The sequence below is a fragment of the Culicoides brevitarsis genome, chromosome 1 (assembly GCF_036172545.1).
Source record: "Culicoides brevitarsis isolate CSIRO-B50_1 chromosome 1, AGI_CSIRO_Cbre_v1, whole genome shotgun sequence".
Lineage (NCBI taxonomy): Eukaryota > Metazoa > Arthropoda > Insecta > Diptera > Ceratopogonidae > Culicoides > Culicoides brevitarsis.
Genome location: NC_087085.1, coordinates 26,885,152 through 26,907,944, shown reverse-complemented (window position 1 = coordinate 26,907,944; position 22,793 = coordinate 26,885,152). Strand labels below are relative to the sequence as shown.

Here is a 22,793-nt window from a genome sequence, read left to right as displayed (position 1 = left end):
TCATTAATGTTTTATTAAAAATTAAATTTATTTAAATTGGTCTAAAATTAATAAAATCAAAATTACTAAAAAATTAAATAAAAAAGTAAATTTAGTTATAGTAAAAAAACTGAAAAAAATTATCCAATGAATTAAAGAAAAACTCGATAAAATTTCAGTTTGTAAAATTTCTAAACTTCAAAAAAAAAAAACAAATTAAAAAAAATAATTTTTAATAAAATTTTAAAATTCAATTAAATTTTTTAATTTTTTTTATAACCTAATTCAAAAAATTAATTAAATATTTAACAGAAAATCATTACATTTTCGACGTTTGGCAAATTTTTCGACTATTTTACAAATAAAAACTTGCATTGATCGCGCTAATTTTCTTCGAAACTCTCATAAAAACAATAAATAGACAAATAAATGTGATATTCAATACTTCAACCTCCAAAAAAGGAGAAAAAAAATATACAAAACTACTTTGTTCAACATTTATTATTTACTTTTTTCTTATATTTTTCACTATATATTATAGATAAACTTTAGTTTCTAATAAAAATAATTATCGTTATATAAATAAATTTCTTTCAACTCATTTATTTTTTTAAATTTAAAGCTTTTCACTCAAAAAATGCTCAAAAATTTAGGTTTTGGTGAAATTCTTCCTTGAAATTTTTTTTTCTCATCATCTTAAAAAAGCAATCCTAACCTAAGTAGCTTTAACAAGGCATCAAATATCGATTAGGTCACGAGTGGAATAAAAGTAAAAAAAAAATAAACGAATTACATTTAAAAAGCGTGAAAATCCACTCAGCTTACGAGATAATTTTTTTTTAAAAGTAAACAAAAAACTTTTTTTAAGCGGTAACCGCACCTTAATATCTAAAATTTTTCTTTTTATATCATTTTTTTTCATCAGATCGTGGCCATTATTTATTTTTTAAAAAAATCTAAGCTAAAAGTAGTAACGGGAATGAAAGAATCTTGTGAAAAAGACTCTTTTTTAAAAGTTTTGATTCCATTTTTATTTTATTCTTTGTTTGTAATTGTAGTTTCTAAGCATATTATCTTTAAAAAAAAAGAAGTTGTTTGATCTTTCTGTCGATTAAAATTATTAGGACTTGTTAGTTTTTCTCTCATATTGTACACTTTTTCTCTTGTAATTGTAGCAATTTGTAGATGGTCCGTTTTATTCACTGCTGCTGTTGCTGTTACTGGTACTGGTTAATAATACAGATCTCTCGCGACTCGTGAGACGCGGAGCCTTTGTCGGGGTGCCCGTTACACTACTGAGCCGTAAGCGGCGTCGGATTGTCTGATTGTAGCGATGTTGCTTTTGCATTTCCATTCGCTTCTCTCTTTGGTGTTCCATTTGTTTGTTGGGTGTTGGCGAGATGCTTTCCGTTGCCATTTGCTGTCGCGGCCGTCGCCGGATTATCCACTGAACTATCGGATATTTCGTCTGAACTCGATCTAACATCTCCATCCATCTGGAATTGAGAAAAAAAATGTTAAAATTATTTTTTTTTTAATTGCTTTTTTATTTAATTTGAAATAACAGTTTATTTATATTTTATTTGAAAATTTTAAAGAAAAAACTTATTTTTTTTCGTTTTTCAAAATGAAGTTATTTTTCAAAAAAAAAATTTTAGAAAAATTGAAAATTTTCAAATGAAATTCAACCAAAGTTACTGACAAATTATTTTCAAAAAGGAATTTCATTTAAAAAAAAAATGTTTTGTCCCAGACTGAAATTGGGCTAAAATATAAAAAAATTTTAAAAATTTCATCAAAAAATAATTTTTCAAAAAATCAAAAAAAAAAATTTAATCAAAAAAATTTTTGTATTGAAAATTAAATTTTAATGTTTATTTTTTTTAAATTTCTTCAAAAATATTTAAATTATTTCTTTAAAATTGAAAAAAAAAAAATTTAGTAATTTTTGAAAGTTTCAAAGTAGATGCCATAAAAAACAACTAAAATAATGATTAATCACAAAAAAAACTGCTAAAATTTTGTAAGAAAAAAAGTATTTCAAAATTTTTTTTTTTTTGCCCCCCCCCCCCCCCCCATTTTAAAAAAAAGTTTTATCAAAAATTAAAAAAAATTTTTAATTTTATGCAACAATTTTTTTTTATTTTTGGATTTTAAATTTTAAAAAAAAAAAACTTTTTCTTTAATTTTATCAAAAATTATTTTAAGAAAAATTGAACAATGAAAAATTTTAAAGCAATGAAATTTATTAAAAATTTACCTGTCCTGCCCGTAACGCTTGCCGAGCGATCTGAAAAATCAAGTAAGTCCATCCAATATGGAGGACTAGCAAGAGCAACAACAAACTATTAAAGATGTAATATGCCGGGAACATTGGTAAAATTTTCGTGGCTTCATACGAGCTGCTGTAAATGATGCGTGGATACATGCCGAGACGCGTAACGACCCATACGAGAATGAAAATGGCGAATATCGCGTCACATATCTTCTGGTATTGGGCGTATTTTGTCAGTTTTGCGGCCTACAATTACACAAAAAAATGAATTTTAATAAATTTCATCTAAAAAAAAGTTTTAAATGGGTCACTCACCTCCAAGAAAATGTCAGCGCAATCGTGCACAACGAGCACAAGGGATCCCACACGATGCAAATTGCAAATCCAGCTGAAGGCAATGAGAGCAATCGTGATGATGTGATGTATGAACATTTGCCAAAAGTCTTTGCGACGCACATCGAAGAACTGCGACGCCATGAGGGACCAATAGAATGCCATTGAGATCATGTAGTACCACCAGACGTCATTTGAGATGGATTGATGGGGGTAACTGTACCAGCATTCCTTGATGTTCCACAACCACGGCTTGTCCCACAACACGACGATGCCAAAGATGAAGCTGTACGTGTAGTAGACGCACCGGAACGAGTTTTCGCAGAACTTTACGAGCGTCGTGGGCTTGTCTTGGGCACGTCTTCGGCGCCACCATCGCTCCACTTGGCGTTCCGACAAGTCCGTTTGCTTAGATAATGCGACGACCTGCAATCAGATAAGGAAAAAATTGATAAAAAATTTACCGGATATCAATTTCATGCGAAATTCCAATAAAAATAGAGTCATTAAGAGTCATTCAATTGTCACATTCGATCAAAATCTCGTTGATCTAGTTAGCAGTGTCATCAGATTTAATTAAAACTGTGTAAATAACAGTAATTAGGGATGAGCTTTATCACGCAATGCACCAATAAATCACCTCGCTTCACTTTTTCCACACACTCGTGACGAAATTCGTCTTCAAATTTTACGAGTACCGTAGAAAAAAAGTACAATGACCCCCTTTTTATTAATTAGAATATGTTAACAACACAAATTTATGCACTACACGCTAATAATTTTGTCTCATGTGTCGTTCTCATTATGTAATTCACGAGTAATTTGAGATTTCGCTGGATAAGAATGCACGAAAAGAGGCCATAAAAAGGTTTAACAGCTAAAATGCGGTTCAAATTAGCGCAAAATGACCCAAAAATCGACATCTTCCGTCATTAGTTTCACAGAATTTCTATAGAAACCAAATTTTTTAACGATTCAACAGTTGAGAAGAAGGAATTCAAACCGTACCACGGAGGCATGTGATGAATTTTAAGTAACTTGTGACGACGACATCGACGAGTGACGAGCAGCAAGTGTTCATTCATTATCAATTTATTTATTTTTTTTTTTTCGATCGAAGTAACAATTGAATTCATATTTTATTAATTGTGAATTATTTCTGTGATTAATTCACCTCAATTTATAGACAAAAGTTCAAATGGCACGAAAAATTCCTTTTACTTACAGTTTTGTGACTTAATCTGGTGCATTGATTGTACGCAGCATCAAGTGGTGCACACAATGGCGGTGGCTTGGGCCGAGTGCTGCGGATTCCGAGCGATCGTCCCACTGGAGCGAACCAATATCTAGAAAAAACATGAAGAACACGTGAAAAATATCATTAAACACTTGATTAAATACTCGAAAGAAGAAGAAGAAGAGTAATTTGACCTAATTCTATTTTTATCTTTTATATTTTTTTTTTTACAAAATTCGTATCAAACACGAGTAAAAATGTTACAATTGAATGAAGTCATTGTTTGGGTTTTGAAATACTATTGATGTAAGAGGCTGAATTACAAACTGGCTTAACAAAAAATATTTGGAAATAATTTCCTAAATTTAAAAAAGCAAATAAGATTTAGATTAAGAGTAAATTAAGCTAGAAAACAAATTATTACAGGTGTAATGTTTCATGTTTTCATCTTTTTACTCAAAATATATTTTTTTAAAACTAGAAAAAGTTGTAAAATTTACCGGTTATTAGTCTATTTTTAACTTTTTTCGGCTTTTGTATTGAAAAATTATTTTAACATTTTTTCCCAAATAATATTTTCAAAAATACTACAGAATTTTCTTAAATTTATTTTGGTAACTATTTTTCATAAAAATCTTTTATTTTTTACTCCAATTAGTTTTAAATCAATTTTAAATTTGTAATTCTCAAAGTAAAATTTTTATTCAACGGTAAAAAATTGTTAACATTTATTGTCATTTTGTTTGAAAAAAGTATTTCGTAACTTTCCCAGTTTTTGATTTTTTTTTTTTTTTTTGAAGAAATTTACAAAAAAAAATATCAGAATGTTAGTCCACTTGGCTTTAGTTTGCCTTAAAAAGGTTGAAACCATTTTTTTAAGAAATTAAATAATTCTTAATTTTTTCGTGCGTCATTCTTGAACAGATCTGGAATATTTTAGAAAAAAATAAATAAAAATTAAACAATCGCTCAAACAATCTCCAAATAAAATAATTGCGATCTTAAACTGGATTGTCTAATTAATTCTGCATAAACAAAACAAAAACTTCATTAACAGTCAATTGAGATTACAAATTATTAAAAAGTTACAAAAAGTTACTTGACAACATCTTTTTTTGCTCTAAAATTTTATTACATATTTGATTGATTGAAACAAAGGTCTGATCAAAGTCGAAATTTAATTGAAAACTTAGAGCTTAATACTTAGTGTTGATTTTTGACTCAAAAGTAAAAACTGATCAAGTCTAAATTAAAATCTAATTTTTCAAAAACATTGTTTTCCTGAAATTCGTTTGAGTAAAGCTTAGATTAATTTTGTTCAGACTTTAATTTTTTTGGAAAAAAAAAAGATTTTTTATAAAAAATTGATGTTTAAAAAAAAATTAATTAAATTAATTTAGGCCGCTCCAAATCAAACCCAATAGTTTTGTCCAAAATTTTTGAAATAAAAATGGGGGGGGGCAAAAAAAATAAAAAATTTTGAAATACTTTTTTTCATACAAAATACCAAATTTTTGATCGTTAATAAATATAATTGTTGTTTTGAGTTTTTTACATTGATATTTTTGTATTAAAAATTGATTTAAAAATATTTTAATTAAAATTGAAAAAAAATGAATATCATAAAAATAACTGTCAAAATTTTTTTGAAAAAAAAAATTTCAATAATTTTCATGAAAATTAATTTTTAAATAAAATTTTAGGTCAAAATGCGATTTTCAATATAAAAATTACTAAAAATTGAAAAAATCCTTGAAAATTTTTTAAAAAATTATGAAAATACACCAAAAATCGGTAATTTTTGATGAAATTTTTAACTTTTTTTTATTTTGCCCCATTGGATTTTCGAAAATAAAATGGGGCATCGGACAAAACTATTGAGTTTCATTTGGAGCGGCCTTAATTAAATTTAACATTTTTGGCTCAATACTCCAGGGTGAAAATATATTTTAACGTTATAATATGGATTTTTTTTAAATAATCAGAATGAGAGTAAAATTATGTAGCATAAAAATAAAATATACTCAAATTTCCTACCGTTATGATAAAGATGTTATTCATAAAATACGTCAAATTTCCTTGAAATCTTATCAATATACTTAATGACGATTATTGAAAAAAATATCATTTTCTCATGACTCACAACAGATTAATATTATCTAAATGTCCCTTGATAATTTAATTTTAAAAACATTCCTTTAATTTTTTAAAACGCATTTTTTTAAAGTTGTTAAACTTTCTTGTATTTATTACAATTTTTTACGAGATAAGAACCGTCTACTGATAAGACATGCTAAAATTCTTCTTTTTAGAAGAATTTTTTAAAAACCGAAAAATATTACAAAAATTCACACAAATATTTTTTTTACATTCATTCCTTCTCACATATTTTTTTACAAGAAATAAACACAATCAGCACGAGAAAAAAAATTCACGTCTGTAGTATAATTATTAGACTATAAACGACTGAACGACGTGAATTCTCAATTTTTTTTTCGTACAATTGTACATGAAATTTTGATGTATTATCTGCATTATTATCAAACGATTGTCTGTCTTATGTACAATTTATTTGCCGATTTAGCTCGGTAAAGACAACTTTTCATTTTTTTTCTAACATTTGCGTGAACAAGAGATAAGTTTGTACGACAAAAAATTATCTTTCGTAATTTCGGCACGAGATCATTTTTTTTACGGCTTTTAATAAAAACATAAAATAATAAAATTCTCATGTTCACAATTATTTATTTATGAAAACGCCTGGTTAACGCCACCCGGACAATTAAGAGCCCGCATGAAGAACGATGATCGACCTTCATCGTAATTTCTTTTCATTGAAAAAATAAAAATATTTTAAAAATTATGAAAGGGAGAAGAAAGTAACGCGAGATAACCTCTTGAACTCGTCTCGTTTGTTGCCCCATGAAAGTTTTCGTACGAGACGACAAACAATTAAACAGGTTTATCAAAAGTCCATCAATTGATTGCTAGACTACCAGCGCTCTTTGCATGATTGATGACAAAATAAAATTTTTATATAGGAAGTGTGAAATGAATAAACACTCCGAAAACGGGTAGCAGATGTAAAATTGTTGCTATTCTTTTTCAATCAACCAATACACAGACGTCGTCGACTTTTTTTGTACAATCTGTTGATGTTTTGATTGTCTCGCAAAATATAAATCTAAACAAGAATCGTCTTTTATGCTGATTGTCTGTGTAGCAGGTAGAGATATATGGAATTCCTCTCGCTGCATTCTTCATATGACATCACTTTGCGCGTGGCCTTGACTGATTTTGTAAGAAAACGACGTCGGAACGAGCCCGCCCGCGAGTCACACAAAAAGTAACGTTGCATTAGTAGAAGGTGGATCACGCCATATCGTACTTAGTTATAGTCCCCAAACACACATTCGCTCACATTAGGCTGCTCCAAATGAAAGTCAATAGATTTGTTTGATTTTTAAAAAAATCATATTTAAAAAATCAAAAAATGAGTTTAAAAAAAATCTAAATTGTAACCAGAATTATTAATCTTTTGTGATATTTTTAATTGAAATTTAATTATTTTTTTTTAAATTGTCAATAAAATTTAACAAAATAATTGTATTAATTTTTTAAATGGATTAAATGGTTCAAATAAAATTAATTAAATAAAAATTAATTGTTAAAAATGTTCAAATAATTAAATTAATTTAATTTAAATTAAAGCATATTAAAATTTTTAAAAAATTACATTTTTTTATTTTTTTTTAAACATAATTTTTAAAAAAAATTAAAAATTTTGATTTAAATCAATTTTTATCGAAATCACAATTTTTAAAATTTTCTCTTAAGCCTCCCCCAGTTTTGCTTATAAACAATTTGATACAAAACTATTAACTTTCATTTGGTGCGGCCTTACTCGAGAATAGTAACGTGACGTAATGTATCTAAATTCTCCTGTTACTACTACCACGAAAAATGATTCAACTTCCGAAAACTGATAATCCACATGATTCACTTACTTTTCGAGGCAGTGTCGAATGAAAAGCATGGCAACGGCCATCGGTAGTGGCCAAACGAGGTGCCGGTAATCTGTGTGTTGAACATCCGGTCGTGATCCTGGTGCAATATCGGCCCATGTTGTGTTCGGCGGCAACCATACATCTGTCGACCAGAAGGTTTCGGAGATTGTGTTGAGGATTCCCATGATTTTTCACGGATTTTCTTTATTTTTTTGTCTTGCCGTCACTCTAACGCGGTCACAGCTCTGTGCCAAATTTACTGCAGTTCTTTTGATGTACTTTTTGCGGAAAAATCGATATTTTTCCCGTCGTCAATGAAGTCGTTTTAGGTTTCTTTTCGCGTAATTTGTTTGCTCGGCTCTTGTTGCAATCAAAACAACCGACAAGAGGTTTTCAGGTACGCATCATGGTGCACCGATAACGCCTGATATCAGAGAGAGAGATACGGGAAAAGCAACAGAAGCAACACACGCGAAAAAACACAATTTATTCGACGAAGTGAGGCGAGCGACTGAAAAGACGTTGGACGGTAATCAAAATTGCAGTCCGCTAATTCAGGATTTACGGTACGGGCTCGGTACGACGTACGTCTCATGTCTGTATGGAATATACGCATTTTACGGTATCATTCGTGTACGAGATATACGTCATACGTCTATACAAAGTATACTGGGTAGCTGATTGCCTTATGCTAATTCAGTTGAAACCTCCTGACGGAGAAAAAATGGGTAAAATTGACCACTTTAAAGTTAAAATTTGATCCCTTAAGCTTAATTTTTAATTGGCATGCAGCGAAAACGAGGGGGTTGAAAAATAACTCAAAATTTTCAGCGCAAATAATTTTCAGTTTTTCTTTTTTTACGCAATAAATTGAAAATTATGGGAAAATGATGGGAAAATGATGAAAATGATAAATATTCGTTTAAATTTTTTTTTTCCGATTGCTTTTTATTTCAACAACAAAAGGATTTTTACAAAAAAACTATTGCAGGATTACTTTTTATTGGTGTTTTTAATCCAAACCAAGCGAAACCAAGCTTAACCAAGTCATTTGGGCAGGTGCTAGCGGTAACGAAACAAGCTCGGGTTCAAACGAGTTTCCACCCACCTCGAATGAGTTTCCAATACGTTGGTTCGCCAGAAGAATATCGCATGAATGGAGATCCATCGCAGCAGAGAACTTTTGTTTTCCATTGTAAATTTAAAGCTTCGACGAGGTGAAGGGCAACATTTATACGATTTATATGCTTAAAAAGTTTAATAAAGAAGATATCGCGAAACGGGGCCCTAAACATACAGTCATTTTTAAAGAAAATAAAAAGTTTTCGATCTTTCTTGGAGGAAACTGTCGTAACTACAGACGAGGTAAAACAAAGGGCAAGTTATTTTTGATCTATTGATATATCACTGTTTTTTATTTGCTTAAAAATGTCAAATCCAAAAAAAAAAAGATATCGCAAAACGGGGCCCTAAGCATTCAGTCATTCAAGTTTTCGACCTTTCTTGGAGGAAACGTCTATGTCGTATGGACAACCAAGGCACGATTGCGAAATCTAAAACAAAGCGCGCCTGGTCGAAATCTTGGACCATTGTTATTTTTGATCTACGTTGATGATATCACTGTTTTTCTAAAGAATGTTTTACCTACATCTAATAAAGTTTACCCTAAAAAAAAGAAAAGCGGTTCTATTTTTAAGGAAAAACGAAGAGTTTTAATGATACTGGTCTTCACTAGAAGAAATTTGAAATAAATATAATTTTTTTTTTAATAGGTATTCTTATCATATTCCCTGGTGGACAATCAAAATGAAATCTGATAAAAAATTTTTTAAATCAATTTGAAAAAAATAAAACAAAAATTGTGAGTTTCCAAAACGAGAATTAGGACAAAAATAAAATAAAAATTAATAATAATATTACCCCTTTTCATAACTTTTCGTAAAGTATCAAATTTATCCTTAAAGGACTCATTTAGTTAACTCGAAGGGTCAATCTCACCCTTTTTTAATTCGTAGGGCTACGTTATCAATTTCTTTCGTCTCAATGCAGTTGCTCGCCGGATAAAAATCCACAATTGTTTTCAATTCTCATTATAAAATTTCACAAAATCGTGTTGAAAAATCGCAAAAATGGACGAAAACTTTGCGAACGACGACATGTTTTCGCGCAGAAATAGCCAAGAAATGCAGCATGATCAAAACTTTCAAATCGGCAACGCTCCCGAGAACCAATTTACAGAGCAAAACCATGAAAACAATACAAACAATCCCGGCAGCGGCGACAACTCTGTACCCAACAATGTTCCCGAAACTCCTCAAAACAACAACTCGAATAACGGAGACCAGCGACCCAGGGGACCGAAACTCACCAAAGGTCAAATGAAGCGATACAAAGTCTTGCTGGCAACTGGAATGCCGGAAGAAGAAGCCCGACTAGCAGCAAAAGTTGTTCCAATGGAACAACAACAACCGATGGGGCAGCAAACTCGATTCCAACCTCCAAAGAGACTTCAGCCTCAAAATAATCGCGGCATAGGACCGAGACCTGGACCGATGAATCGCAATCAATATGACCATTCCACCTACAAGCAACGACGAGAAATGACATCTATTCGATCGTTAATGGACATCAACGCGCCACCACATAACTTTACACCGAATGCTCGCATCATATATGGCCAACAAAACTCCAATCGCATGGTTTTCGAGAGAAATTTCGTCGAAATCGCCGACGGACGAAATCCAAAGCAGATTCGTGTGGGTGTCTTGCCCCTCAATTACCCCGTAGACCTCTTGACGAACGAAAAAATGAAGGAAATCGAAGAACAAATACTCAAAAAAGTCGTTTTGCAGAAACATTCGATCGTCAAACCGGGTTTCCTGACGTGCATCCACAAAATTGGCTACATGATGTTCATTTGTCGCGATCGGCAAACCGTTAATTGGCTAGGTAACTTGTACAATTGGAAGTCGGAGAACTTGCAAGTGGTCGATATGAGCACCGTTGCCCTCACAAATGTCATGGAAGTCACATTCCCCCTGAGCTCGGAGTTGTCCACGGGAACGGTGCTCGACATGATTGAATCGCAAAACTACGAAATCTTCACCGGCAATTGGAAAGTCATTTCCGAAGTTGTTCCCGGAACAGCACTGCATTTAATTATCGCAATGGACAATGCCTCTCTCGATGTCCTGGAACGAGAAAAATTCAAGCTTTTTTACAGATTCACCGTTGTCAAGTTCGATCATTGCTTGGGACTGGAAAAGGACATTATTGCATCCCACAAGAGATTTGCCGCAACAAATAATTTAGCGACAAACCCCACATTGCTCATGGGAGGCAGAGAAGCTTACGGGGCAGTAACACAAGCAGACACAGATATCGTGCAAAATACTCCGTATAACAGTGAAATGTGCTTCAACAACCAACGGTATTACAATTAAAATTTTGTTTTAAAAATAAACATTAAAAAATTGACGAGAATCTGAAAATGGAAAAAAAATTTTATTTTTGATTTTAAATATTTTTTGTTTGAAAGAAAAATCATGAAAAAAAAAATCATTAATTAGTGTTTGAGTTGATTTTTATGAAAAATTCATAAAAACTCGAATATGGATTTCTGCTTCAAATGAAAGTCAAAAATAAAGTTTGATTCCAAAAAATTGATTTTGCCATTTTAAAAAATTTCGAGAAATTTCGGATCTTAATATTGAATTTTTATTGAAGCTAAAACTCTTCTAAAATAAAAAAGGTCAAAATTCAGAAATTTTTCATTAAAAAATATATTTTATGTTAATTTTTTCACATATGAAATTCATTTTTCTCAAGATTTTATGAAAATTTTTAAAAATTTCCAAGATTTTCGTCACAGGTTTTTTGTATTTTCGAAAGTCGAACGAAAAACTTCAAAAATACGGAAGATTACTTCTCAACCCGGCAATTTCCTTCGAAGAAAGTGGCTTCAAGTCGAAACCGGTGAGTGGGGAGTTCTGTTCCAGGTCGCGATGTTTCTTAACCAGCAACTTATTCTCATCTCGTAATTTGTTTATTTCATCTTCTAACGTCTTTTGATCCTTTTTTAGCAGTTCCAGTGCGATTTCCTTCGTTGTTTTCACGAGCATTCCCGAAACGCTCGTCCATGCCTTGGTCTGTGTGGATTTCTGTAGCTCTCGAATGGCTTCTCGTGTGTCTTCCTTCTTCTGGCTCAGCTCTGTGATGTGTCGCTTGTTTGTGATAATTTTGTCTGCTACTTTTTCCGTTTCGTAGATGATTTCAAAGGGTTTATTTGACTTCATTTTTGAAGCTTTCGGTGTTTTAGCAATGAAAATATGATGGCGTCATTCATTCATACCTATTATAGTACTTTCGAACCAATCATTTAAAATAAAATTAAAATTAAAATTAAAATTAAAATTAAAATTAAAATTAAAATTAAAATTAAAATTAAAATTAAAATTAAAATTAAAATTAAAATTAAAATTAAAATTAAAATTAAAATTAAAATTAAAATTAAAATTAAAATTAAAATTAAAATTAAAATTAAAATTAAAATTAAAATTAAAATTAAAATTAAAATTAAAATTAAAATTAAAATTAAAATTAAAATTAAAATTAAAATTAAAATTAAAATTAAAATTAAAATTAAAATTAAAATTAAAATTAAAATTAAAATTAAAATTAAAATTAAAATTAAAATTAAAATTAAAATTAAAATTAAAATTAAAATTAAAATTAAAATTAAAATTAAAATTAAAATTAAAATTAAAATTAAAATTAAAATTTAAAATTAAAATTAAAATTAAAATTAAAATTAAAATTAAAATTAAAATTAAAAAATTAAAATTAAAATTAAAATTAAAATTAAAATTAAAATTAAAATTAAAATTAAAATTAAAATTAAAATTAAAATTAAAACATTAAAATTAAAATTAAAATTAAAATTAAAAAAAAATTAAAATTAAAATTAAAATTAAAATTAAAATTAAAATTAAAATTAAAATTAAAATTAAAATTAAAATTAAAATTAAAATTAAAATTCAAACATCAAACCTCGTTAATGGACAACGGCAATAGAATCGGTGGCGTTCAAGCAAGGGCATTTCACTACTCCTCAACACAAATAAACAAAATTGACTGCGAAAAAAGTGTTACTCCTAGAATTTAGAGTATTTTATTGCAAAATATCGCCTTAGTTTACGTAAAAATACGCAAAAAATGTACATAAAGGTGAGTCGCATCCGTACAGAATAAAAAATTTCGAAGAAAATTGATGCAAATGCCCAAAAACAGGGAAAAAGCTTATGCAAAATTCCTTTGTTTCGTTTTTTCCGTACAGACCTGAACAGCTGGTACGTAGCGTGCACGGGAATCGTGTGAATATTGCGTATAATTTGTCTGTTCAAGTTCAAAAATAGTTTCGTGAGCTCAGTTCAGGTGTTTATGCCTGTCGATACAAGCTCCAATTCGGTTTTGTTTTGTTTTTGCATCAATTTCCTACACAAAATAGCGTTCGACGCAATTCTGACCTGTATCGTGAACTAATTCGAGAGATTATTTTGCAGTTTTTCTAGTTGCTCGTGTGTCTTCTTCTTCTTCATGTGTTACAAGTGACTTGATATTTCGTTGTTTTTGTCGATTTTCGGGATCTGGAAGAAAATAGCAAGATGGCAAATCCCCAAGTGAGCTACAACGCGTTGAACGAAAACGACGCGAATCCCTTTGCGATGGCCAGCGAGGCGGAAAATCGCGAAAATGCCACCACAAATGAGGCAGACGTCTTCCGGGAGACAGACAACGAGGATTACGAGCCGCATAATAGTGGCGTGATGATACACGTTGTACCTGAGGCGAGTCGGGGCGCACGCTGGAACCATATCGACAATCTCGACTCGTTTTTCACGCGAATGTACAACTACCATCAGCGACATGGCTTTAGTGTGATGATGCTGCAAGAGATGTTTGGCTTACTGCAATTTCCCTTTGTGATTACGCTACTTATTGGACTGCTGCATTGCGTTAATTACGATATTTTATTCAAGTAAGCTCTTGATTTTCCTTAATTTTCTTCAATATATTTATTTTTTTATTATTTTAGTGGTTTCCCGCCACCCCCGAACCAAAATCAAAATCACACTCGTGTGACAATCCCCGATGTGATTATTCCCCCATCCCAATGCCTGCCAACGATTGGACTTTTTACGTGGTTTACGATTCTCTTGTCGGCCCTTGTGTGGGTTTTTCGCCTTATCAAGTTCCTGTATCACTTTATTCAGTACTGGGACATTAAACTTTTCTTCAATACAGCACTTAAAATTCCCGATGTAAGTTTTTTTTGCCTTTTATGACAGGGAAATATGTTAAAAATTATAATTTTAGGCTGATTTGGATAATCTCACGTGGCACGAGGTGCAAAAGAGAGTAAGAGAAGTCCAGTCTGAGCAACAAATGTGCATCCATAAGGAACAATTGACTGAATTGGATATCTATCATCGAATTTTGAGGTAATTTTTTTTTTATTTTAAGCCGATTTGAATTTATTTTAAACTTTTTGACACATTTTTTCCAAATGCGGAAATAGGAAAATTGTAATAATGGTTTTGAAATACTTTTTCATATAAAAAAAGCCAATTGATTTTTTTTACTTTAATTTTGAATATTTTTTTGTTATTTTCAAGTTTATTGAAAATTAATCTTTACTGATGAAAAACTAAATTAGGTGTTTTTCAATTTATTTTTTTAAATTTCATTTAGGCCGCTCCAAATTTATTTCGAACTTTTTGTCCCAAAAACTTTTTTTCAGAAAAACCTGAGGAAAATTGAAATTTGAAAAAAATTTTAAAGAAGAAAATTCATGTTAAAATACGATTTTTGATGCAAAAATTCTTAAAAATTGAAATTTTTAAAAAAATTTAGGGAAATTCTTTGAAAAATAAGAAAAAAACCCAAAAAAAATTTTGAAAAAAAAATTTGCCCCATTGGATTTTCACTTTTAAGTTCAAAACAAATTTGGAAAAACGGCCTTATTATTTAATTTTTTTTTTTATTTTATTTATTTTTTTTGTTTTGAAAAAAATTGTTCTTCGTGAAAAAAAATTTGTGGAAACTAATTTAAAAAACCATAAAAATTATAATTAAAAAAAACTTAATTAAAAAAAAGGAAAAAAACCTTCGATCATGAAAAAAAAATTTTTTTGGATCAAAAAAAAATGTTCAAAAATTGTGAAAATCCTAAATTATCCCCTAAAAAATATTTAAAAATAAAATTATCTTTTATGAAAAAAAATCTCAAGGATAAAGCGACGTGTTTCTCAAACCTGTTATTTAATTCTGATTTTTCAAACAAGACAAAAAACAAGAAGTTTAAAATAAATTCAAAGCTTTTTCTTATTTTTTTTTTTCCTAAAAATTATTTAATAATTTTAACAGATTCAAAAACTACATGGTGGCAATGATGAACAAAGGACTGATTCCATCAACGATGAGCTTCCCATTCATTGGCGAGTACGCAATCTTGAGTCGGGGATTGCGATACAACATTGAATTAATCCTTTTTTGTAAGTTTTTACCTGAAATTCATTAAAAATTAAATTATTTCAATAAAAATTTTTTCAGGGGGTCCTTTCTCACCATTTGAGAACAACTGGAACCTCAAGGAGGAATACAAGCGAAACAATAAACGAATAGAATTAGCTAGGAAATTATCCACGCAAATCACGTGGTTAGCAATTATCAACTTACTCTTCTCGCCATTCTTGTTTTTGTGGCAGTTGATGTACTTTTTCTTCAATTACGCTGATGTAAGTTTATTTTTTTCCCAAATTTTTCGTAATTTTTACGATTTTTAATTCAACAGATCATCAAACGCGAGCCTGGAGCTTTGGGATTGCGCTGCTGGTCACAATACGGAAAGCTTTTCTTGCGTCATTTCAACGAACTGGATCACGAGTTAGATGCCCGATTGAATCGCGCTTATCGTCCTGCCGTTAAATACATGAATTCCTTCTCGTCGCCCTTAATTACCGTCATTGCGAGACAAATAATTTTCTTTTTCGGCGGAATTGGAGGAATTTTGTTGCTTTTTAGTTGTTACAACGAGCAAGTGTTGCATGTCGAGCATGTAATTACGGTGTTGGCTGTTTGTACGGCCCTTGTGATGGTAGCTCGTGCCCAAATCCCGGACGAAAATTTGATTTGGTGTCCCGAGCAGTTGCTTCTGAATATTTTGGCGCATGTTCACTACTTACCGTCTGCCTGGTGTGGCAAGGCACATACCTCCGAGGTGCGAAATAATTTTGAACACTTTTTCCAGCTGAAAGCAATGTTCATTATAAATGAATTGTTGAGTCCTCTCATCACGCCATTTGTGCTTTTGAGTCATTTGCGACCAAAAGCACTGGATATTGTCGATTTTTTCCGCAGTTTTACGGTGACTGTCGTCGGTGTAGGGGATGTTTGTTCATTTGCGCAAATGGATGTGCGAAAACACGGCAACGTCGACTGGCAAATCACGAAAAGTGCCGGAGATGATGGCACTGGCGAGTCAATGGCACCGCCCGAAACGAACCAATACACACAAGGAGAGCACGGAAAGACGGAATTGTCGCTTGTTCACTTCACCTTAACCAATCCCGACTGGAAAATGCCCAACGATGCGCGTCAATTCGTGCAGGGAATCAAACGGCATGCATATCAAGATCTCAACAAGAATCGCGGACACTTGACAAACACCACAGCGATGGGTCAAAGTCTCATCGCCATGGATTGCTTAGGTGGCGATTACTCTTCCATCGTTTCTTCGCTACTAAACACTCACAATTTGACGACATCTCACATGGGAATGTCCATGTTTGGTAATCACGCGGCTCCAACGTCGGGCACTTCGCATAATCCGTGGTCCGTTCATCCGATTGTCTCGCCGCAACAAGGCGCACCTGCGAATTACATGACGTCACCGCAATCTTTTGACTTTATGTTGCAGCAAAATTTGACGGACAACAGCACGGCACCTCCCCTGCGTAGTGGATACTTGCACAACATCACCGAGGACGAGGATCAGTCGGAGCACGAAAATGACGAGACAATTAATCGTCATGCCAGCTTGGATCATCGCGCATTGAGCAGCATGAGCATTCGTGGTGGCTTGCGACGTCGCGAAGGACCACTTAGTGGATCGCAAAATGGCATCCTCTACAGCTTGTATGGCAATAACACGGAAAATGTCGTTATTTCGCCGGAATTCACAGTTGCCGACATGTGCTTGAGTACGTTGTACCTTCACGAATTACACCAAAGACATGTAAGATCCTCATTTTTTTTATAAATTTCTCATCAAAAAATAAAAAAAAATATTTTTTTTTCAGGTAAAACGCCGAGGCATCCGTCTCGATCAAAGCCAACGTCACATCTGGCAACGTCCGCACCAAGAAAGCTCAATGCCCGCGAGACAGTCGTCGACGCCCATCATTCAACATCCCTTTGGCACGTCCATGTCAGCTGCCGCACGTCAAGAACGCCAAGCCGAACGCACGCCCCTGATCAAAAAGTCATAGCATGAAGCTGAATGGGTCTAGAGATTGCAGCCATAACTTTATTTTTGGAGATTTTTGACCCACACGAGATGAAATTTTTTTTTATTTTAACGCCATATTTTCTCAAAAACTAGACGTTTAAGCTTAAAAACTGTACATAGAGAGATATCTATCTATTTTTCTATCGCTTCAAAACTATTTTTTGGTTGAAAATTTCTTTTTTTTTACTGTTGAACAAATTTATCAAATACCAAATAATGGAAAATATTTTAACAAAAAAATTTCGAAAAGAAAACAAAAAAAAATTAAAGACTAACAAACACAAACTTAAGTTTAAATTTAAATTATATCTAAGAAAACTATATTAAATATATTATAATAATTATTATATTATTATGTAGATAGGTAGTGAGTTTGAATCATTCATTTCTAGAAATGTGATAAAAAAATAATTATTTGACGAAATAAAATTTTAAAGTCGAATTGTTTTAATTTTTTTCTAGCGAGACAAAACTTAATGCCGCATAAATTTAAATCCAAGAAATAATTTTCTTAAGCAAAAAAAAAATAATCATATTAAGAAATAGGATATTATTTTTTTTTGTTTATTTTTTAAATATTTTTTAAAATGAGAAATAATTTTTTGTTTGTTATTAAGGCCGCTCCAAATGAAAATCGAAAATAAAGTCCAAAATTTTTGAAAAATAAATTTTATTTTCATACAAAATGACAAAATTTTTAACTATTTTTGAGTGTTAAATATTTTTTATTTATTTTTTTTTGAGATTTGCTAATTTAAAATAGATTTCAGAATATTACATATTAAAAATTAAAGAAAAAAAATTCATAAAAAATAACTGTCAAAAAATTTTGAAAAATAAATTCAATAATTTTGTAAAAAAAAATTAAATAAGAAAATTTATGTTAAATTACGATTTTTTAAACAAAAATTATTAAAAATTAAAAACTTTTTAAAAAAAATTTCTAAAAACATCTTGAAAAATTATAAAAAAAAACACCTAAAAACGGCAATTTTTGATGAAATTTTTAACTTTTTTTTTTATTTTGCCCCATTGGATTTTTGACTTTTTAAATGGGGCATCGGACTTTATTTTTGATTTTCATTTGGAGCGGCCTAATATTCATTCAAAATTTTTATAGTAAAAAAAATAAACTAAATATATTTTATAAATAAATACATTGAAGTTTACTAATATTTTTTTCAAAATTTTTATACTAAAAGAAAAAATATGAAAATTAGGTATATTATTTATTTTTTTTAATTTCTGTAAAAAACGAAAGTTTTGGTCCAAATCTAGCAAATTTTTAACATGAGTAACTTTTTTGAAGCGATTCGTGTTATAAAACTAATTTTTATTATTTTTCATTAAATTTTCTACTTGAAAAAATCACCAAAAATATTATTTAAATTATTTTTTTATATTTTGTTCCTTATTATTAGAATTTTTCATTAAATTATCAGAAAATATCAGAACGAATTAAATTCCATCAATGACGGAAGCACGCGATGCACTTTTAACACGTGCTACCATAAAAACCTCATTTAAATATTAATTAAACAATTTCCTTACAATTTTTTTTCTTTTGTTCCTCATCCGATCTCAATCTAAGAACTTATTGAAATCGAGGCACGCATTGAGAGCTATTTAAATGCAAAACCAGTAAATTCTCACTTCAGTCTTTCATTAAACCTTAAAATGGCAAAAGTTTTTATTCTCCTAACAATTTTTTGCGTTTTTCTTTCAACATCGAGTGCTTCTTCGATCAATCGCGTGAAACGGGAAGAACAAACTTCGATGAATCCCATGTCATTTTTTAATTTTATGGGACAACAACCTGAAATGATGAAAAATTTTACACAAAAAGTCACCGATAATAAGCAGGTAAAAAATTTTTTAATTAAAAAATTAATTTTTTATTTAATTAATTTTATAAATCAGCAATTCGAGCAAGCAATGACCGGAATAAAGGAACAAATGATGAAAGGAGCTCGCGATTTAAGGGAAAAAATTGACCAAGCAATTAATATGGAAGAAAATATGCAATAAAAATTAAATTTTAATCAATTTCAGTACAAAATCCCACAAATTCTAATAAATTAAAATGAATAATTGTGAAAGTAGATTAAATTTTTTCTCAGTATTGAAAGGGTAAATAATTGCACCTTATCATTTCATTATTTATTTACAATAGTAGTTCATTACTGCAATAAACTATGTTTATATAAACAAAATAAAAAAACGTTTCTCAGTAGTAATTTGCGATGATCATGCATTTTAAATCATTACAAAGGCATCAGTTGACTAGTAAAGAGCTCGTAAAATGGCAAAAATATCGCTAGTTTTCGTAATTTTAGCAGTTTGCTGCATTTCACTCTCACTTGGTGCGCGGCAAAAGCGCGAAGAAGAGGAAACGACAACAGCAAAATCTGTAACGCTGGAAGATGTGAGCAACTGGTTTAGCGAAGTGTCCCAAAAAGCGAAAGATTTCGTCAATGAACAGCTGACCGACGAACGAAAACAAGTAAGAATTAATTTTTCGTCGTAAAAAGCTATTTTTCCTCATAAAAAAGTACTTTTTATCGTAAAAATCTATCTTTTGTCGTAAAAACGAATTTGAATTTTTAATTTTATTTATTAAATATGTGAATTAATTCTTTTAAAATTTTGATTAAAATATGTATTTAAATTTTTAAAATCATTATTAAATATTTTTATTAAATTTTATTAAAATTTAAAAAAAAAATAAATTTAAAAATATTTTTATATTTTTTTTAAATAAAATTTTGTTGATTTAAGTTTATTTTTAAATTAAAAAAAAAAAATATTAAATTTACTAAAAAAAATTATTTTACATAAAAAATCAGGAATTCTCCAAGTTTTTTGATGATGCCAAGGATAAATTGACAAAGGGCGTTGGTGATCTCAGTGAGGCTTTCAAAAAAGCTACAAAATCCGGAGATGCTGAAGCTGAAGGAAGTTCTTAATTGTTTTTTATAATTTTATCTTAGAATATACGAGAAGAGAAGAAATCACTATCATGTGTGCGAAACAAATTTTATTGCTTAAAATATTAATTAATAAAAAAATGGGATAAAATTTTCATTTTTTATTCAAAAGCTTTCTTAATTTTGTCCAAAAATTGGTTTCCAACGTCCTTGAGAGCATTTCCGATTTTCTACAAAAAATAATATTTTTAAAAATGTCGTGAAAAAATTTAAAAAAATCTTACCTCAGCATTTTCTTGTGTAAAAGTCGATTCAAAAGCTTGCTTAGTGGCATCCAAACCAACATTCAATTTTTGCCCAACAACATCGAGTGACGAAGCGGTGGTGGCCTCATCTTCACGCTTGATGCGAGCACAAAAAGCAATCTGAAAAAATAACACAATGATGATGAAACAATGAAAAAAGGGACCATTATCAACTAAATATTATAGAAGAAGCTTCCGGACGATTATTTCACATGTTTACTCAATAACTTGATAAGACTTGACACTTTCATCAGCGCATTGCACTTTAAACTTTTGCTTTTTTTTCAAAACAAAACATTAAAAAAAAATTCTTACCTGAACGACGACGCACAAAACAAGAACAAACAAAAGTGTGAATTTGGCCATGCTGATTTTTTTGTGATATTTTTTTTTACAAAAGATTTTTTTTTGTTGGTCCAAAACTGACAACGTCTCTCTAACAACTGATTCTTGTTTGCGCAGAAGAATGAACAGATTAACAATTTTCGGGTGTTTTTTTCGTGTCTTTGTGTTAATGAAAAAAACATAAAAATACGAGTGGGACAGAGACAACAACAGGAGTTTTTTCGTAGTTTAGGTAAATGAACGTTCAATGGTCCTTTGATCCAAAAATTGGATTAAGAAACAGGTTCTGTTGATGTTTTGGGTGATGAGTAGATGTATTATGCGATGTGACAAGTTTTGTGAGAAGTGGATAAGATTTTTATTTTGAAAACATATCGATTACGTGTTAATGTTTGTGTTGATTTGCGAATAAAAATTCGTTTTTTGTGAGAAATAAGAATCTGTCCGGGTTTTTAAAAGTTCTTTGTATCTTAATGTATTTTTTAAAATTTTATTTTAATAAATTCTTATAATTTTTTAGAACTTTTATTTAAATATGATCAATTTTTTTTAATATTTTAATTTTAATTTAATTATTTAAATTAAATTATTTTTTTTTAATATTTTGAATTTATTTTTTAGTTTAATTAAAATTTAATTTTTTTCTTTTTGAATATTTAAAAGTTTTGTGAAAAAAATAATAAATTTAAAGTTTTAATTTTTAAAAATTGAAATTGAATATAAGTTGTTATCTTAATTTTATTTTAAAGCGCATAATATTTAATTTCTGTTTTTTTTTATAAATAAAATTAATAAATAATTTTTTTTTATTTTCAAAAATTATATTGGAAAACAATTAAAAAACGTTTAAAAAAATAACCAAAATTATGAACAAATTTTAGGAGAAAAATCGAAAAAATACTTAATTAAAGATAAATAAAGATTTTTTAATTTATTAAATTAATTAATTTAATTTATAAGAAATAAATTAATTTAAATTTAATTTAATTTTAATTTAATAAAATAAATAAATAATAAATAAATAAAATAAATAATTTAAAAATAATAAAAAATTTTTAAAATAATTTTTCCACATTGAAAGTTTTTAAATATTGGTCAAAAAAAATTAAATTTCAAAGTATTCTTATGAACTTTATAAATAATTAAGGTCTTAAAATATTTAAGATTAATCCTAAGATTTTTTAAAATAAATTTTAAATTGTGTTTCCAAACAAAAATGCGCTCTAATCACAACATATCAACTTAATAATATCATTTATTTTTTACTAAACTTTTTTTCGCTAAGCTTCTACGTTTCTTTAAAATGATAACAATGTTCTTGACCTTATGCCATCAAAATATTTACCAACACAATCAGAGAGAAAAATCTAGTTAGACTTTTTTTTACATTTTAAATTGAATTTAAATTCACTGATTTTGTAATAAATACTAACGATTGCTTCATTGTAACGTTTTTTTTTTCGTTTTGAATATTTCTGGGTAATTTGCATCAATTAATTATCATCACAACGCTAATTAATTATAATTGCTCGCTAGAATTTCTCATGGATTTTTTGTTTTGTTTTGTAAATATATTCTAACAAGTCACTTCGATCACCAATTAATCGTCAAAAATTGGTCATAAAAAATTAAAATGTCTGACCTCTGTGACTTTTGCTTGAAATGCGACTCTCTTTCTCTTCAATTTTTTTTCCAATTCAATTCAAAGCTCTCGCATTACCTATTAAAGAATTTAACGTGCCTATATTGCCTACCTTCGTCTATCCATTGTTCGTTTCGTCGTGCGCGCACGAAAAATAAAATTAAGGATAGCTAAA

General features: G+C 29.7%; 4 protein-coding genes and 1 long non-coding RNA gene across 6 annotated transcripts; 3 read left to right on the top strand and 2 right to left on the bottom strand.

The window, feature by feature from the left end:
- Positions 1-536: 536 nt before the first annotated feature.
- On the bottom strand, positions 537-8,331 carry LOC134828219 (ceramide synthase 6). The gene is made up of 5 exons (XM_063841248.1): positions 7,832-8,331; positions 3,813-3,933; positions 2,570-3,013; positions 2,240-2,500; positions 537-1,475 (listed from the first exon to the last, which is right to left on the bottom strand). The coding sequence occupies exons 1-5, from the start codon at positions 8,014-8,016 to the stop codon at positions 1,272-1,274; spliced, it is 1,215 nt and encodes a 404-aa protein (XP_063697318.1). The 5' UTR covers positions 8,017-8,331; the 3' UTR covers positions 537-1,271.
- Positions 8,332-9,844: 1,513 nt separating this feature from the next.
- On the top strand, positions 9,845-11,319 carry LOC134837012 (uncharacterized). The gene has a single exon (XM_063852317.1). It carries the CDS (start codon positions 9,961-9,963, stop codon positions 11,272-11,274), a length of 1,314 nt encoding a protein of 437 aa, XP_063708387.1. The 5' UTR covers positions 9,845-9,960; the 3' UTR covers positions 11,275-11,319.
- A 417-nt stretch (positions 11,320-11,736) lies between these two features.
- On the bottom strand, positions 11,737-12,126 carry LOC134837533 (uncharacterized). The gene has a single exon (XM_063852915.1). It carries the CDS (start codon positions 12,124-12,126, stop codon positions 11,737-11,739), a length of 390 nt encoding a protein of 129 aa, XP_063708985.1.
- An 822-nt stretch (positions 12,127-12,948) lies between these two features.
- LOC134838195 (autophagy-related protein 9A) lies at positions 12,949-17,790 on the top strand. Its single transcript, XM_063853669.1, has 8 exons — positions 12,949-13,057; positions 13,393-13,868; positions 13,926-14,151; positions 14,207-14,331; positions 15,257-15,384; positions 15,443-15,627; positions 15,684-17,126; positions 17,191-17,790. Exons 2-8 carry the CDS (start codon positions 13,495-13,497, stop codon positions 17,377-17,379), a joined length of 2,670 nt encoding a protein of 889 aa, XP_063709739.1. The 5' UTR covers positions 12,949-13,057; positions 13,393-13,494; the 3' UTR covers positions 17,380-17,790.
- Positions 17,791-19,096: 1,306 nt separating this feature from the next.
- Positions 19,097-20,491, top strand: LOC134827148 (uncharacterized). Of its 2 annotated transcripts, none has more exons than XR_010161750.1 (3): positions 19,097-19,262; positions 19,320-19,902; positions 20,246-20,491. It is a non-coding gene; the product is annotated as an uncharacterized LOC134827148 (long non-coding RNA). The 2 variants fall into 2 exon arrangements; XR_010161751.1 differs by having other exon boundaries at positions 19,244-19,258.
- Positions 20,492-22,793: the final 2,302 nt, after the last annotated feature.